This window comes from Mixophyes fleayi, chromosome 2 (assembly GCF_038048845.1).
Source record: "Mixophyes fleayi isolate aMixFle1 chromosome 2, aMixFle1.hap1, whole genome shotgun sequence".
In the NCBI taxonomy this organism is placed as follows: Eukaryota; Metazoa; Chordata; class Amphibia; order Anura; family Limnodynastidae; genus Mixophyes; species Mixophyes fleayi.
In genome coordinates, this window is record NC_134403.1 from 5,308,307 (window position 1) to 5,328,063 (window position 19,757).

At 43.2% G+C, this 19,757-nt stretch overlaps 1 protein-coding gene across 1 annotated transcript; it reads right to left on the reverse strand.

Moving 5' to 3' along the window:
• Window positions 1-1,383: 1,383 nt before the first annotated feature.
• On the reverse strand, window positions 1,384-19,718 carry ATG16L2 (autophagy related 16 like 2). Its single transcript, XM_075198334.1, has 11 exons — window positions 19,543-19,718; window positions 17,334-17,442; window positions 16,892-16,997; window positions 16,175-16,245; window positions 14,353-14,421; window positions 14,073-14,193; window positions 12,178-12,283; window positions 11,393-11,542; window positions 11,115-11,162; window positions 6,141-6,242; window positions 1,384-3,691 (listed from the first exon to the last, which is right to left on the reverse strand). The coding sequence occupies exons 1-11, from the start codon at window positions 19,593-19,595 to the stop codon at window positions 3,598-3,600; spliced, it is 1,029 nt and encodes a 342-aa protein (XP_075054435.1). The 5' UTR covers window positions 19,596-19,718; the 3' UTR covers window positions 1,384-3,597.
• Between the last annotated feature and the right edge of the window lie 39 nt (window positions 19,719-19,757).

The window sequence follows — 19,757 nt, forward strand, 5'->3', positions numbered from 1 at the left end:
TACACTTTACGTCAAAGGTACCTAACTATATTAAAATTATTTGTGAATTGGAGCCGATTCGAAGCTCAGTGATGACCTTGTTTTTTGCTGTGAATTTCAATGACTCTTTTTAGTGCATTATCTGGAACAAGATCCGATATACTCATGTCAGAGTGATCACAGACAATTTATTGGACACCTGGCGGATTTATCCTTCTGAAGTTAGTTTTCAATCAGACTTTCAATTGCTTCTCTCTCGTATGTGTGACCACATACGTTGTTTTTCACTGGTTTCACCATCTCCAGCTGTGTTATAAGTGCTCTGGGTGACAGCGATCTCCTCGTCTCTATCTTCCAAAGCTTAATCTGAGGGGCCGGTGACCCATTTGTGTTCTCAGGTCTCTTAGCTGTTCTTTAAACTGGACATATTTATCATCCTCAGGGTCTCCTCTGTATTATTCTTCTGAAGCGCAGTGTATCTCTCGTGTACAAGCTCTCTTACATCCGGGATCTCATCTGGTGGGTCACGTTTTAACTTAAGTACGGCCTCCTTAACTGTATCTATATATTAATTTAAATCTCTGTTCAATGCAGCGTATTCCAACATGACGGATTCCATGCTGCCCACATGTTCCGTGTCACAGTCTGTCTGAAGCAGATCTAATGCCACTCCAGTTGTAATATCCAATCCTGTGTCTACATAAGTTTGGTAGTTCTTGAGGGATGAGAGAGAGGTGTCCACAGAGGAGAAGGAGATTAAAGATGCAGCACGAGCAGAAATGGTTAAATAATGTAGAGTTTATTGACAGTTGGGCTTAAGGCAGCTAAGCTATTGTTAGCTTGTTTTGTGGGGCCCAAACAAACCAAGCACTTCAGCCACAAAAGTGGCACTGCTTGTCGCTGGATTGCTTGGTTTGTTAAACTGTACATATCCTATTCAACATCTTACATAAGGGTCTTTGGGAGGGCTCAAGGACAATTACATCTTGCACCACATTCCTTTGCTGCCACTGCTGTGTGATAATGTTTCCTAGATGTGCTGTAAACTGCTGTGTGTGTGAGTCATTGCTCTGTCGCTTACCATCCAGCCAGCTCTCTGCAGTATTTGTCCGAAAGTGTATGAAAATAATATTGTGACCTGTGAGGTGGGCAAAATTTACTGCAAATGACTGGAAATTAGCGTTATTGAGGTTAATAATAACGTAGGAACAAAAAAAAAAAAGCAAAATTATGTGATTTTAGCTATTTTTCTAAAAAAAAAAATCCAGATCCAAAACCAAAACACGGGGGTCTGTGAACTTCTCTAATAAAAACCATAACATCAAGATTTACTCAATTCATACCAAGCATGTGGTAAAAACACCAACATTTAACTTTATAAGTTTATTTTTCTTTGAAAGATTAAAAAAAAAAAATTCAAAACATTAAAATATTTGAGTAAGAACATTTAGAGGTTAAACAAACATTACAATTAACCAGCAATTGTAAGAACAGTTTTGTTATACGGACACAGAAAAATAATAAGGAAAACAAAGACCTAGAACGATCCCAATACATTCATAGTGACTGTAAACACCACGGAGTTCTGTGCTTTGGACATGTGGTAGGAGATGCTGGGAACATCGACCAACGCCAACAGCGCAACTCTCGGGGGTTCGGGAATATAACAGTTACGTTCAGCCCGGAATCTTTTCCTCTAGGGAATGTGATCTTATCACAGTAAATGTCCCCGGACTGGGTATATGACATTATGGTTTCTCACATCCCTGGTCCAACCCGTGAGACGCTCACTACTCCGTAATGTGACCCCCTCTGTTATGATAGATAAGGGATGGGACCCCCTATAATGATAGACACGGGGGAGGAGGGGAACAAACCCCCCCCCCACCCATAGTGCTAGATATGGGGGGAAGCTATGAGACCCCCACATACCGCTAGACATGGGGGAGGGGAAAGTATGAGTCCCCCCCATAGTGCTAGATACGGGGGAAGGGATGGGACCCCCCATAATATATCTAGAAGGGTGAACGCTGTTATTTTAGAATGAATAAACAGAAATAACATAAAATGCATCATCCATGGAAGACAGAACTGACATACTGCCACATTAATATGTGCATGTGATAAACAGCTTTTCTCTTATATAACCAGCATACATTACTATGATTAATCTAGCACAGGAAGACTTACATTAGACGTGTCTCCATCTGCTCTTAATCCAAATAATACATCTGTAACCGTCTCTATGGCATTCATCACTTTACATGTGAGATCTCATTGTAACATGGCACTTAGTAAACATGGCCCTAATAAATGTAACACTGGAAGGGACGTCATGCTGGATGCTGATGGGCACAGTGGTACTCTCCTGGGCATGGCATCGCCAGCATGAGGGCATTAACCCTGCATGGAGCAGTACTGAGTGCTGGGGGCAGTTATGTCTATATGATCGTTTGTATACAGAAAGATCGGGGATTATTGTACACATTGTGTGGTATAAACGATAGACAGAGGTGGGTATATGTAGCGGGAGAACAGAGGGGATACTTCAGCTGACGTGGAGGAGTATAGATCGTGTACGGGCGGATGCGCAGCTACAGATATAATATTAGATAGGGAACGGCCGACGCCGGATCCTCAGCAGCTGGAGGGAGTTTCCGCAGTCACAGACTTGTCCCAACCAGGACACTCAGCGACTTATAGCGGTGTCAGAAAAACATGTTTCCGTAAAGGAAGGATTATCGGAATAAATATTAAGGGTTATACCAAGAATTACACTTGTACCGAGGATAAAACCGCTAACAATGATGACTGTAAATAAATGAGTTCACATAGCACCATTACCATGGATAATACACATGAAACCACCGTTCGTCTGTCCATTGTCAGAGAAGTGGATATTACAGAGATAAAATAGTGACAGTCCTATAATAGGGCAAGCTGTGACATCACACCGGGATATTATACAGGTCAGCTAAGTGTTATGTGTGTTATTACACCTGGTACCTATAGACGTGGGAGAAAAAACAAACAAAACCACCGCACAGATTTCTCTGGACACGAAGAATCAGGATCCCAAATAACCGGGATAATTCTGAAGAACAGCAAATACTGACAATATCTATCTCCCTTAGGATGATGGGGAACAGGAAGTTGTGTCCCAGGGGTGTGGGTGCCGCTGCTATGAGACCCACAGTTGGGGACGCCGTCTCCCCTGTCAAAGTCCAACTCAGCAGCAGTGGAGATGCCGGCAATCTCTCCCTTTCGTCAGCTTACTGAAGCTCCCTTTAGTGATCAGGCTGCGGGTGTTGTCATGGTACCAAAATGGAAGCATGCAATTGGTCAAAAGAGTGGCCTGCTTGCTATTGGTTACTTTAAAAACAGCCACAGACTGATCAGTTGAGGGAGCTTCAGTAAGCCGGAAAAGGTGAGAAATTGTCTGCTTCACATACATGGGAGCCCACAAATGTTTCGTTATTCCCCTGGACAAAGGCACATGGGCAGACAACGGGTGTCCTGGTCACAGGAAGTTGTGTCCTTGTGGTACTATATGTTTTAGTTTCTGTAACAATCCACCAGTCTCTCCTTTGGTGCAGTGTGCAGAAAAACAGAAAAGATTCAGTACTCGCTCCAGAGGACCGCTTTCTTCCCGCGATCCACGCTGACCACATAATCCCCGGATATTGACCACGCCACGGCATTCACTGACGCACTGTGTGAAGACACAAAGTATAAAAATACATCAGTACAATTCTATTTATTATGTACGAGGCTAGGGAACGGTATAAAGGTGTTTAATTACAGGAATAGTCTCTAAGTTGCTTCATGAAGGGAATCTAAATTCTTTCTGCAATTTTTCTAATTCTAACAACAGTTAATTTTGATCAAAATTATAAATCAAATCAACATGTACATGATGACTTAATCCTTAATACAAAACAAGTGAAGGAAAGCTAAATGCTCGGAGGAGGGATGAACGAGCTGGATGCTAAAATCAGTAAAGAAACACTTCAAAATTCTCGACTGTTTAGAAGAAAAAAAAGAGAAACAGGATAAATTCTAAAAACTCAAACAGGTTCGAGCTCAAGTTGATGCAGCTTAGCCGCTTTTAATAGCAAGAGATGAACTTCGAGCAAAGACGGATTCGCAGATCGAATTTAAAATTTGTTTTAAAAAGCTTGATTGTAAAAAATATTAAAAATATTATTAAAAATAAAAATAAATTATTAACAAACAATAAAATAATACACACACACACAACACACATTATATTATATATATATATATATATATATATATATATATATATATACATATACAGACACACAAATATACATTCTGCGTCAGCCGTGCAACATTATTTTCTCTCTTTCAAAATTCATATTTCTTTTTTCAAAAAAGCCTTAAGCTAAATATACAGATGTACAAAGATCATTCAACCAGTTGTGTGAAACATTCCAGAACCATTACAGGCAGCAGGAGTGTCACAAATAGCAAGAACCGACATGGTGCCGAACATAGGAAAAGCCTGTAGATTTGGCGCACTCTGCTGGATGAAGGGAGCATTGCGTCTATATCAGAGATCACTGATGAGAAGGGTGTTAAAGTTGCCAAGTTTTCCGCTTCAAGCTCCATAGATATTTAATGGTAAACCTGAACCAAGTGTAAACCTGAACCAAGTGTAAACCTGAACCAAGTGTAAACCTGAGCCAAGTGTAAACCTGAGCCAAGTGTAAACGTGAGCCAAGTGTAAACGTGAGCCAAGGGTAAACCTGAGCCAAGGGTAAACCTGAGTCAAGGGTAAACCTGAGTCAAGGGTAAACCTGAACCAAGTGTAAACCTGAGCCAAGGGTAAACCTGAGTCAAGGGTAAACCTGAGTCAAGGGTAAACCTGAACCAAGTGTAAACCTGAACCAAGTGTAAACCTGAGCCAAGGGTAAACCTGAGTCAAGGGTAAACCTGAACCAAGTGTAAACCTGAGCCAAGGGTAAACCTGAGCCAAGGGTAAACCTGAACCAAGTGTAAACCTGAGCCAAGGGTAAACCTGAGTCAAGGGTAAACCTGAGCCAAGGGTAAACCTGAGCCAAGTGTAAACCTGAGTCAAGGGTAAACCTGAACCAAGTGTAAACCTGAGCCAAGGGTAAACCTGAGCCAAGGGTAAACCTGAGCCAAGGGTAAACCTGAACCAAGTGTAAACCTGAGCCAAGGGTAAACCTGAGTCAAGGGTAAACCTGAGTCAAGGGTAAACCTGAACCAAGTGTAAACCTGAACCAAGTGTAAACCTGAGCCAAGGGTAAACCTGAGTCAAGGGTAAACCTGAACCAAGTGTAAACCTGAGCCAAGGGTAAACCTGAGCCAAGGGTAAACCTGAACCAAGTGTAAACCTGAGCCAAGGGTAAACCTGAGTCAAGGGTAAACCTGAGCCAAGGGTAAACCTGAGCCAAGTGTAAACCTGAGTCAAGGGTAAACCTGAACCAAGTGTAAACCTGAGCCAAGGGTAAACCTGAGCCAAGGGTAAACCTGAGCCAAGGGTAAACCTGAGCCAAGGGTAAACCTGAGCCAAGGGTAAACCTGAACCAAGTGTAAACCTGAGCCAAGGGTAAACCTGAGCCAAGGGTAAACCTGAACCAAGTGTAAACCTGAGCCAAGGGTAAACCTGAGCCAAGGGTAAACCTGAGCCAAGTGTAAACCTGAGCCAAGGGTAAACCTGAGCCAAGGGTAAACCTGAGCCAAGGGTAAACCTGAGCCAAGGGTAAACCTGAGCCAAGGGTAAACCTGAGCCAAGGGTAAACCTGAGTAAGTGTAAACCTGAGCCAAGTGTAAACCTGAGCCAAGTGTAAACCTGAGCCAAGTGTAAACCTGAACCAAGTGTAAACCTGAACCAAGTGTAAACCTGAACCAAGGGTAAACCTGAGCCAAGTGTAAACCTGAGCCTTCCTACGAGTACTTCCCAGCTAAACAAAGTCCATCACAAAGTACTAAACATAATATTAATAATATCATTAATGCCCCTGTACAAAAAATATGCTGCCCTTTAAAATAAAAGTAGAAATGATCGCCCTGCTCAAACATCATTAACAGAAGTAATGAGGCTGCCGATAAATTAAAGAATAAAATAATGTACATTATTATCGTTATTAATGTCCTGACACTATTCCCACCTGTGCTCCCCGCTCAGACTCCTCTCCAGCCGCCCGGTCCGTGCGTTCCATATGAAGACGGTGCCATCCGAGGAGCCGGCAATACAGTAACTGCCGTCCGGGCTGCGGGAACAAGAGAAACCACTGAGCAGATACAGAAAGAATGACAGCAGTGCAATAAAGACAGGGACAGGGCAGAGTGCCACACTGCACACATTATACTATCTGGATAAAGACAGGGTCAGGACAGAGTGCCACACTGCACACATTATATTATCAGGATAAAGACAGGGACAGGGCAGAGTGCCACACTGCACACATTATACTATCTGGATAAAGACAGGGACAGGACAGAGTGCCACACTACACACATTATACTATCTGGATAAAGACAGGGTCAGGACAGAGTGCCACACTACACACATTATACTATCTGGTAAAGACAGGGACAAGGCAGAGTGCCACACTGCACACATTATACTATCTGGATAAAGACAGGGACAAGGCAGAGTGCCACACTACACACATTATATTATCAGGATAAAGACAGGGACAGGGCAGAGTGCCACACTGCACACACTATAATATTTGGATAAAGACAGGGACAGGGCAGAGTGGCATGGAGATCTGGCTGTACCATGTGCCAGTCTGCGCAGTGGGCACGAGCGGAGGTGTAAGTATCGGGGCTCAGCGTGTGGTTGGCCAATAGTTTTGAGTACTTTTTTTTCCTGCAAAACTTATCACAGCTTCTCCCTGCAGTCCCTATTTTAAATTACAGTTATTGTTATCTTTGGATATATTTTGACTTTTCCTGCTCTTTACCGCACTGTCCTTCTGCTCCGAGCACTTACTCAGCATTTACCTAAAAATAATACCTGGAAGCATGAAATCACCTCCTGCTACAATACCCGCATCTACTCTGGGAATAGCGCACAGCGGCTGCATCCCTCCAAACCGCACACCAGACACCACGACACCAGACGCCACAACACCAGACGCCACGATACCAGACACCACGACACCAGACACCACGACACCAGACGCCACAACACCAGACGCCACGATACCAGACACCACGACACCAGACACCACGACACCAGACACCACGACACCAGACGCCACGATACCAGACGCCACGATACCAGACGCCACACGCCACGACACCAGATGCCGCGACACCAGAGGCTCAGACTCCAGCAAGATACCCCAGAGTGAATTAGGACTGAACACTGTATCTTATGATCAATGTACTTGTATTACAACGCAGGGAGACAGGTCGGCCATCGTGTACAATGTTACATTTATTAGTTATTTGCAGCTTGAAGTTCTGTATATAGAATGGAACTTGTTCCTGGACAACTTTGAAAACAGATCTGAACATCTAAACTTTGTTTCTCATATCTAATAATAAATATTTTTACTACTTTATGGAGTCGGGTGTTTCTGATTCTTTCTGACACTGTTTACTCAACATATTCAGTTTGTTTCTCTCCCCCTGAAATGCTCCATAATATTCTATCCACCAACAGATTCACATTACACCTGTCCTCGCTCCCACCCTGTTCTTATGGACGAATTCCTTCACAAAACACTACCCCCCTTCCCCCCGGACCCCTCTACACTGCCAAATCCCACTCACTGATCTCCTCTCCCCTCATCGCAGTTGCTGAACTCCCTTCACCATAACCCTCCTGCAGATCGTAAGGTACAAACTGAGTCAGCTCCTTCTAAACACTTTTAACCAACCTTATTAACCCCAAAACTCAATACCTGTATTACACCCCTTACCCACTTCTCCGCCCCCCTCCTCTACCATCACATAAAGGATGAGGATTCCCCACATTGTGCTTCTATCCCTTTTCCTTTAGACTGTTAGCTCTATGTATGCAGATGTTACTAATAATGCCCGGTATGTATCACTCACTATGTGCTGCAGAATGTGCTTCATAAATAAATAATAAATGTTATTCACAGCATTATACATTTCCTGGAGGGATGTAAATAAACTATCAACACAAAGAGACATAAGAAAAAACTCTGAGGTACAGGTGTGTGGTCTTGTGTGGAAGAAAGAGCCAGTTATTAACCCCTGCTGTGCTGCGCAGGTACACGGACGGCCATGTGTGATGGAGACCAGGAGAGATCAGTGATACCGCGATCTCAGCCGGGATTTACCGGATCAAAAGGATAAACACAAGTTTCATTACTGGTGTGAGGTGTGATAGACACATTGTACCCAGAATACAGAACGTACCAGGACAGGATCCAGCACAGGCTTCTGGGGACAGTTATCATTGGTTATGCGGAGATATTGTGGATACATTGTATCTGTACAGGACTATAGTGCCTGATAGATAAGGTGTGTACAGGATCTGTGCCAGTTCCGGGCTCTCCGAGAATAGAGCGGACGCCCATCTTTAGTTAACTTATTTTAGAGGTTGTATCTAACCTAACTGTCAAGGTTAGGGTGTCAGGCACCCCGGAGATATATGAGACACACATGGGAGACACACCCAGGAGATACACAAGACGCACACAGGAGACACACCCAGGAGATACATGAGACGCACATGGGAGACACACCCAGGAGATACATGAGACACACATGGGAGACACACCCAGGAGATACATGAGACACACATGGGAGACACACCCAGGAGATACATGAGACACACATGGGAGACACACCCAGGAGATACATGAGACGCACACGGGAGACACACCCAGGAGATACATGAGACGCACACGGGAGACACACCCAGGAGATACATGAGACGCACACGGGAGACACACCCAGGAGATACATGAGACGCACACAGGAGACACACCCAGGAGATACACAAGACACACACGGGAGACACACCCAGGAGATACACAAGACGCACACGGGAGACACACCCAGGAGATACACAAGACGCACACAGGAGACACACATGGGAGACACACCCAGGAGATACATGAGACGCACACGGGAGACACACCCAGGAGATACATGAGACGCACACGGGAGACACACCCAGGAGATACATGAGACGCACACAGGAGACACACCCAGGAGATACACAAGACACACACGGGAGACACACCCAGGAGATACATGAGACGCACACGGGAGACACACCCAGGAGATACACAAGACACACACGGGAGACACACCCAGGAGATACATGAGACGCACACAGGAGACACACCCAGGAGATACACAAGACACACACGGGAGACACACCCAGGAGATACATGAGACGCACACGGGAGACACACCCAGGAGATACACAAGACACACACGGGAGACACACCCAGGAGATACATGAGACGCACACGGGAGACACACCCAGGAGATACACAAGACACACACGGGAGACACACCCAGGAGATACACAAGACGCACACAGGACACACACATGGGAGACACACCCAGGAGATACATGAGACGCACACGGGAGACACACCCAGGAGATACATGAGACACACACGGGAGACACACACAGGAGATACACGAGACACACACAGGAGATACACGAGACACACACAGGAGATACACAAGACGCACACGGGAGACACACCCAGGAGATACATAAGACGCACACGGGAGACACACCCAGGAGATACATGAGACAAACGGGAGACACACATGGGAGACACACAAGACGCACATGGGAGACACACACAGGAGATACACCCAAGAGATACACGAGACACACATGGGAGACACACCCAGGAGATACATGAGACGCACACGGGAGATGCACACGGGAGACACACCCAGGAAATACATGGGACGCACACGGGAGACACACCCAGGAGATACACAAGACGCACACGGGAGACACACCCAGGAGATACACGAGACACACACAGGAGATACACAAGACGCACACGGGAGACACACCCAGGAGATACATGAGACAAACGGGAGACACACATGGGAGACACACAAGACGCACATGGGAGACACACCCAGGAGATACACCCAAGAGATACACGAGACACACATGGGAGACACACCCAAGAGATATACGGGAGACACACCCAGGAGATACACAAGACGCACACAGGAGACACACATGGGAGACACACCCAGGAGATACATGAGACGCACACGGGAGATGCACACGGGAGACACACCCAGGAGATACATGGGACGCACACGGGAGACACACCCAGGAGATACACAAGACACACATTGGAGACACACCCAGGAGATACACAAGACGCACACGGGAGACACACACAGGAGATACAGGAGACGCACACGGGAGACACACCCAGGAGATATATGAGACAAACGGGAGACACACATGGGAGACACACACAGGAGATACACAAAACGCAAACGGGAGACACACCCAGGGGATACACCAGACACACATGGGAGACACACCCAGGGGATACACGAGACACACGGGAGACACACACAGGAGATACACCCAGGAGATACACGAGACACACCAACTACTTCACAGAAAGGGTAGTGGATACGTGGAATAGCCTCCATCAGAGGTGGTAGAGGATAATACAGTGAAGCAGATTAAACATGCTTGGGATAGACATTAGGATATCCTTACTAATAAATAAGAATTAAATAGAGTTTGAGGTTACCATAGGTTAATATGTGGACAGACTAGATGGGCCCTAATATATTACTTAGAATGTAAGTTCTTCAGGACAGGGAACTATAATTTCTTCCACTGCATAGAGATCTCTCTTAAAGGCTCATTATTCCCTGTAATTCTGCCAAGTGCAGTGTACACCGATCACATGATATAACCCATACACGGCGGCAGGATTATCACGCCCGGCTGACGCTGGTCACGGTGCTTACCAGAGCCGTAACTTAAAATTCTAGCGCCTGGGGCGAGAAAGTCAAATCCCGCCCCCTAGCCCCCAATTTTAACCAAATGAGCCCAAAATATTCCTAAACTGCGCCCCCCTTCAGCGTTGCGCCCTGGGTAGTCGCCCCTATCGCACAGCCCTAGTTACGGCCCTGGTGCTTACCTCAATATCGCTTTGGTCCAGTCACATCCACATTTAAATCCATCATCTCTACAAAGGAAAGAGCGAGAGTTAGAATACACATTATTTTACATAACCGCGTGATGAGCTACACGCGCTACCGATCCTTCTGCTCCCTACTGCGCAATGTGGCGACATTTGGGTCTTAACTAAGTGTTAAATATTTTGCACAACTAACAGACATTTTAATAATAACAAAACACATACACTAATGCTTCGGAGAGAGGACGGGACATTTGGGACCAATGTGAAGACGGTACCTGAAAACTTGGCAAGTGTTTCCCATGCGCAGGTCAATCAGGCGGAGCGCGTCATCCCGAGAACAGCTCAGGAGCTGCGTCTGGTCCTGGTCTATGCACAGAGAGGTGATTTTCTCCTCCAGGGTCACCTCTTGCATACAGAATTCAGACCTGTCAAATGCAGAAAATGACAGAACTTAAAAATGTCTGAAATAAACTAATAACAGAGAATCATTGCCGACTGGCACCAACAAAACGGCCATTATCAGAGAGTAACTCCACTCAGAAATGCTGCGTACATACAACCATTATGCTGTGTACTACAACTTACTGGAATTAGTCTTGACATTGGAAATAGCACTTCTGCCTGAAATGATCTGTTGAAAACCAAAATACTACTAACCAAAATTCTACAAACAGCTTGATGAAAACTTAACTTCCATCGCAACATTTATAATCGTGGAAACAAACTGGGTTGCAATGATTCATTTCATGGTTACAGATGTTGCTAAGGAGAGTATCATTTTTTGTTTTGTTACTTACAAAACTATCTGTCAAAATGCAGCAACAATGTGTTTCTGAATCTTCAATATGAAATTTCAGGAAAAAGTGGCATTTTAAAACATCACTGGGATTTGAAGTGGGCATCATCAATCTTGATCAGAGTTACCCTTTAAGGGTTTCAGCAAGGTTCAAAACAAGGGGAGAAATTCTAAAGCTGCAGTTAGAGTCTGAGTTTGGTATTGAGGTCATGTGACATTTATTACTGAATAAAAGGTGACAGACGCTGTCCGCAGTTCCGTTACCTGCTGTCCCAGAACCGAATTTTCTTGTCGTGGTGGCCGCTGATCATATAGGAATCTAAGCACACAACATCGCTGCAGTATGAAGGGACCGGGATACTCCGGACACCTGGATAGACGAGAGGGATGAAACACTTACAGTCTTCTTCCTACAAGATAAACTGAAGGACAACATGAAACCTGCAGTTTAACTTCCAGTCTTGGGTGTGTGTGTGTGTGTGTGTGTGTGTGTGACATTATTTCTATAAATGTAAACAGCGCATGCACATCTGAAAACCCAACACACTAAAAGTCACGCACTGCTACATGTCATCACACCTCATGGATATAGCAAACTTCTTCCTCTGATAAATATATGAGGAGCCTATTATAAATAAAGAGCATTTTAGCAATATTTAGCCGTACCCTCTGGAATAACAAAATTAAATCCGGAGTCTGTATCGCAAAGTAGGAAAAAATACAGGTGACCGTTGCAATAATTGTAGTTAGTGCGATATTAACAAGCGCTGTTTTTCAAAATGCTTCCATATTATGTAACAATTGGCGATCAGCGCGGACTGATTCGCAGGATGAGATCATGTGATGAGAGACAGGAATTTTGCAGGAACCAGAGTGATCCATTATTTAATGTCATGTAAAACTCAGTTACTTGGATGTTGGAAAAAAATTAAACTAAAAAAAATTACTACCCCTGCACCTAGACACTTGTTTTTGTTGCCATACCAACATCACCCCATTCACAAGAAGAATGGCATTATAAAACATATGTCCACATATAAATCATAAAGTAAAATACACTGTTCAGTATAACCCCAAATCTTTACTGCAGCTCTGCTAAAAAGTAAAGTGCTAATTTATCTGCAATATTATCTCTGTTCTCCACCAAAGCAGCAAGAGGCTGACCCCACAACTAGACACACGACACCTAGGCTAATGGGTTCCGGACATAAGGCAAAAAGTTCAAATAATAAAGCACAACATGCAAGTTATGGTTGCTATGGCCTTACAGACCACGGGCCTGCTACATGTTCAGACATAGTTTGCGTAATGTATCTTGCGGTAAACAGCTCTGCGCATAACCAGAAATGGATGAACGCAATTGTATGCAAATCATGAACTGAACGCCGATGACACGACTTTAGAGGAGGAACAGGGGGAGGGAAGGGGCGGGGCTTAAACAGGACATGTACCGTAAGGGTGCGCCAACGCCGATACGGCAGATTCAAGTCCTGTGTTTGCCGTAAGTATCTTCTGCACTCCCTACAAGGCAGGTGTAAATGATGACCGATAGTGATGACACAGCAGAGTCTTAGTATTACTACGTATTTTGCCACTAGCTAGCACAGAACTGGATGCATTTTAAATAGTTTATATTAGTTGCACATATTGAAATCATCTTTATGCAATTAATGTAAAAAAAAAAAAATTATATCTGAAAATAAATATTTATATAAAATGTATTATTATCAAGTAAAGGTTTAATATGTTCTCATGTGACCTTTTGTTGTACATACGCTTGTGCGTATACTGCAGTGTATCTACGTACGGCAAGTAGTCTATAGGCAGATCACACTTACACCCAAACTCAAATCAAAACATAATCTTGAAAATCGCACAGATTTGAATATGGTCGGCATTACACACAAGTTCCATGAGCTTTTAAAATACGCAATTTATGTGCAAATTGCGTTCGGACATGAATCAGGCTCCAGGTGTGTAAATCCACCAATATGTAACAGAGCTTTTGTTACCTAGGAGACTGCAAACCACAATCAATAATACCCAGGCCTCCTGCTTTACCCAGGAGTGATGTCCTGGAACCAAACTTTGACTTCCTAAACGGTAAAGACAGAAACGTATCTGTCAAGGAAATGATCACTTCCTACAAGGCCACTTACAGGCTCCCTTGTTCAGATCCCACTCCCTCACCGTCCTGTCCATGCTGCAGGTGACCACTCGATGCATAGACATCTTAAACCTGGCTGCTGTTACCTTCCCTTTGTGCCCAGTCAGAGACTCCTAGAGAGAAAGAGGGCTTAGTCACTACCATAATATGGAGAATGCTCCTCACCAGCTGATACTAAACATTTATCCCACTACTATCGTCAGCTCTTCCTGCACACTACTCCCCCTGCTGGAAGGAGACTGACGTTACAGCCACAATAAGAGGTGACTTACACTAGATCTACTGCCCAGTCGCCACAGATGAGCGGATCCATCGAACGATGCTGCCAGGACCTGCACACCCTATAAACAAACAGAGAGACAATACAAATGATCTTCTATCCAGGCGTCTGTTCTCTTCCAGCAGTATTTGTCTGTGTAGTTTGTCTCTACGAACCACTGAGCGGTCAAGGAGTTCATCCCCAATAACTGCGCTGACCTATCCTGCAATTACTGCAGTACATAATAACAATCAGGATAATGAACTATGTAAAGTCCCGTTGTTTTCCTTTTACTGTATACATAACAATCATCTATGGTCCTCTACCTGTATGGAGGGTGAGTGGAACAGAACAGAAAGTCTGTTATATGTTACAGTGTGAGAAGATAGGAGTGTCACCTGTGGCAGCTTCAAGGAGCCCCTGCTGTGAGATATACCCTGGCCTGGGATGGAGTTTGACACCTGAAAAGACTTTTAGGAACCGCTCAGCATGGTGTCTGGCTCACAGAGGCCATGTGCCAACTTGGCTATACTTTATATAGACAAATAGAATTCAGTTTTAAAATATGAGACTTAAAATCAATAAAAGTAGTGATCAACCTCCATAACATGATGAAGGGCAGCTCATATGTCAAATTCAGAATTCTGCCCCACAGAGAAGTTAAGGAAATGGGTATAAGCTCTACGAGTACACTGTATTTAGACGTGTTTGATATCAAAAGATGGACGAGTTCCTAGGGGATTTATTAATAATAAAATTGGATCTGTGTGACGCTCCACTGAAAAGTTAGGTCACATAGTAGAATTGGGGAGTAAATCAGGCAACATCCAAATGGTGATTGAAAAAAGTGTCACAGGCCACAACCCCTGAGGGTAGAAAAGGTGTGGAAGTATCTTAAAAGGCTGAGACCAGATACAGCAAATCAGACTTTGGTAAATCAATTCACATAAATAAGCTGTCCATCTTCCAAGCCAATTTCTCTTGGCCAGAATATACCACTTATTTGTAAGTTATGCTCTGAATTCAATTAATTTAATTTTAAACTGTTTTTGTGTATGTTATGTCAATTTATTACTTTTTATTAAAAAAAAATTATATCTGAATGCCCTGTACTTTTGGATATTAAATGTATAATTTAATATGTTGCGTCTTTGATAATCTAACGAATACATTAGCCTGTTAGGAAGAATGTAGCTCGACCAAGTTAACCCTTTGAATGCCAGTGTGTAATTTGTTGATACATTTGATTAACAAGCTTAGAGTGCGCTTGTATTAACATTTGTGTAACAGTCTGGAGGTGTGAAGAGTTAACCCTTTGTTCGCTGGTGGGGGCCTTGTTAACCTGTGGTAGCTAGAAGCCTTGTGTGCCAGTGTGGTTACAGTATATTGGGGTTCTATTGTCCGTATTCAATAGGTGGTGGCCATCCTGAAGTGTTTAGGGTGTGAGAGCGCTGTGTGGGGGCGAGTCAGTAGGTCTATAACCTGTGTCATAGGTAGAGAGAAACTGCAGGCTGGAATCGTGCGTGACCTCATACAGAAAACACCCCAAAGTCACGGTAGCTGGGAGCGTGTTCGTGACACAGGTTACATGAATGTGCACTCTGTGCATATGTCAACATACCTGACTCAACATTTCAGCAACCAGTAGTATGTGTACCCCCACAAAAAAAATCCAAATAATCCTGAAATAGGGTCAAAGTACTAACAATATCCCTGAACCTACAAACATGTTCTATGTCCCTCTGTCGCCACCTACAGGATACAGCCAGTATTACAACAATACGGATCTGCACCCCAATACAGTTTGTGCATCATATTTTTATCGTCATACTTACTGAGGGGTCAAATTCAATGCTAGTGATCCCACCATTACTGCCTGTCAGCAGCTGCTGGTCCTGGAGTTGTCCTGTACAGAGATACATTCAACAAATATGTCACGTTACACGTATGATCCCCGTATAAGCGTTACTGCAGCAATGTTACTTTACACATTACACGTATGATCCCCGTATGAGCGTTACTGCAGAAATGTCATTTTACACATTCACAAACTTATTTATTTTTACATTATGTCAAAACTGTTTCTGACAGTTTTTCTTTTCAGCAAAGCTTGCAATCTAATTCTGGCACCTCGGACACAGGAAATCAAAGTGACTCATCCAACCCTAATTATGCCAAATAGTGTAATTCACACCGGGGTCAGGAAGTGACTCTTATGAGGTGTAAATAAATAGGGTTTATAACACCGGTAATACGATATCGCTATAATCAGTGTGATCCTTGTGATCAAATTCTTATATAGATATCCCTGCCAGCACCACCGAACAGTTCATATCCAGGTCCCCTATGGCATGTAGTGGGCTGTACGTCCGATACAATGCATGGCAGGGTGTGCTAAATGAACAGAGGACACCAAATACCCATAATACCCGATATACGCCACTGATCTGTGGGCTAGGCAGCACGTCGAGAGTCAAAGAAAAATTTGACGGATCACCTCCAACATTAAAAACACATCTCAGAGACTGCCCAATAGGGCGCGAGATTCTCACCTCCAGCTATGTCCCAAATCTTAACCACCCGGTCGGCTCCCCCGGTAGCCAGCATCTTGGAGTTTGGGTTGAACTTGACAGCGTGAATTTCGGATTCATGGATTTCCTGGAACGATGGAATACGGTTACCCAAGATACACCGATTATTAAACCTCTTTATAGCACACAGGTGACTCCTTATAACACTGTATAAACTCGGGTATAGAGCCTCTGTATAAACATTGAGCCATGCTATGGTAAGGAAAGTGGTACCCCAACAAGACTGGTTATTAGTTACCAAGATAGGATGGTGCCGCTGGTATACAAAGCATCCCAGGGTCCATGAATAAAAGCCTCCGCCTCTGTCTCGTCCCTTATATGATGATATAAGTCCTCAGTGATTTAATCCCTAACATTACGGAGACATAATCCAATAATTACCAGACGCTGACTGAAGACCCACCTTGCTGTACAGGGCTCGATTCGGCAGACAGCAGATCACACACACCGAGGCAGGATGGCTCCAACCTACATCCACGCCGCATCTGGTCTGTTCCTTCCGGACATTAAAACTGAGAGCAGAATAAGGTTCAATGGTAGTTTATTATTGAAGATTAATTAAAATTTGGAGGAAAAAAACGCGTAAAGCTCTTTGGATTGGGAATTACACAACGCTCTATAATAAGTGTAAGTGATTTCTCTGGATTAGGTTTTCTACATTTCACCATCATGACACTAATGGATGGCAAATTCTATAAAAGAAAAAACTATAATAATATACATTAACATTGATTAAAAAAAATATATGTCTGGATGATGATAGGAGAAGTGAAGTCACAAACAGAAAGTTATAGATAATGCTCTAGATAACGGTAAAATACGTTGTGCATTCTTAGTTTCCACTGCAGCTCTGTTATAGAGATCTCCACTCAATAAGAGCCCCCCCTGGTTAGTTTTACAGTGGATTTCAGCTTAACAGAGACCCCAAGCATTATTCTTATCCAAACTAACAGGGTTGACAGAAGATCTTCCTAAAGTGCTGGAACTTGAGTCACAAGTGGAGGTGCTCGAAAATTTTGAACAGATTTGAATGTGATCAAATCAATGACCACAAACATGTCCGTTCGTACTGCAAACTCGAATTCGTGGATCATATTTTCGAATTTGCATTTTATGTCTGAAGTTTGCATTAAAATTAGTGGGTTTTTTATATTTTTATTTGTAAACACTATTTGAATAAGATTTGTAAACAATAAAAAGTATTTTCATTTTTTTTTAATTCAAACTGAGAACACTACTGTGTTAAAAGTTCGCTGTTACCATTTCACCATCAAAATCGGGTAAAATGTAGCGATTTAAGATCAAACATGGACTCTTGATCATGGTTAAATGGCTCGGATCTATTTGTCATTCTCAAATTTAGCTACATTTTTGCAATCAAACAAAAATATGGAAATTGCTGCAAATTTTCTTATATCAAGACAAAAAATGATACGCAGTTAGTATGAACAATTCTGATGCCAAGTTATATAGCCAGAGAGCCACCATGTTCGGTTTCGTCTTTTGTTCAGAAAAATCCTGACCACAAGTTCTCTAGCTAATAGTGCCTAGGTGCGCTTCCATCAGTCATGCCCTTTAAGATGTAAAAAATTCCCTTCCTGCTCCATAACACCTTAAACATCTCTTAAATATTGACCATGTGTCCAGACTGAAAAAACAAGGTGAAATATCAAAGCACAGCATGTAAGTTATTCTAGGGATATGACAGATAATGCCAATGAGAGTGAACCCTTAAAGTCTGCACTGCCCCCAGAGTGATGAAGGATAGAGGAGATCCGCACAAGTTATTGTAGGTATATGATTTAGCCCAGCACATTGGCTTTGTTATATTAAAGAGCAAGTAAATGTACTATTTGAAATGGATATATATGTATAAAAATTGGTGCATTATTAAGCTACATAGTACACAATAAAATAACTGGAATAATTTAACTAAAAATAATGAAAATAACTAACGGCCATTATGTTTCCACTCTCCCCTTTCTGCAACAGATTCCATGTTTGGAGGGAGGAGCTTCTCTAAAAGGCAGAGTGTAGAGTGACAGCTTGACAGACATTCACTGTGTGGATTGGGTCATTTATGCACAGGAGAAGGCCAGTGATGTCACAGTAGCTCAAATGACTGCATGCTCAGCCTTTTTCCTGTAAGAGATGCCATCTGGACAGTGTAATGGACTGGAGGGGTTACAATGTCCCGGGCAATGGCAGGGTAACAATGCATTTCACCATCATGGTTCATATCTGAATATTTCGGGGTTAGTGTTTAGGGGTCCTCTAGTACCCAGCAGCGAGTTTACAGTGGTCATTATTTGCTTGTACTTGTGTGCCATTCATTTCTCTAATTTTCCTTAATTCTCTTGTCACCTAAGGGCAGAGTCACATTAGTGATGGATCTGTACATCAGACACATGAATAATATCAGTGGGTGTTCTGAGTTCACACCACACAAGCCCCGGACACTCTACAGACACTACACATGAAACACATTGATAACCAAGTCCGGATTCAGAGTTACATACAAATCATCACAGAATCTAATCTCTAATTGTAACATTTTCCATATCCCAACATATTAAAACAAATAAACTAAAATATAAGCATTTCATACTCACTCAAAGAAACTTCTTATTGCTCCCATGAATTTAGAGGAATTTAAAGCTATCATGGACTGAGATCTGAAACACAAAGCACAACGTTAAAATGCCTGAAATCAAAGGAAACCAACATTTCTGGGCTGAGCAATGATTTACATTTAACGAGCAATTGTCTGCTCAATGCATAATTCATCAAAAACAGTTCAACGCTAGTATGAAAGACAACAAGGTAA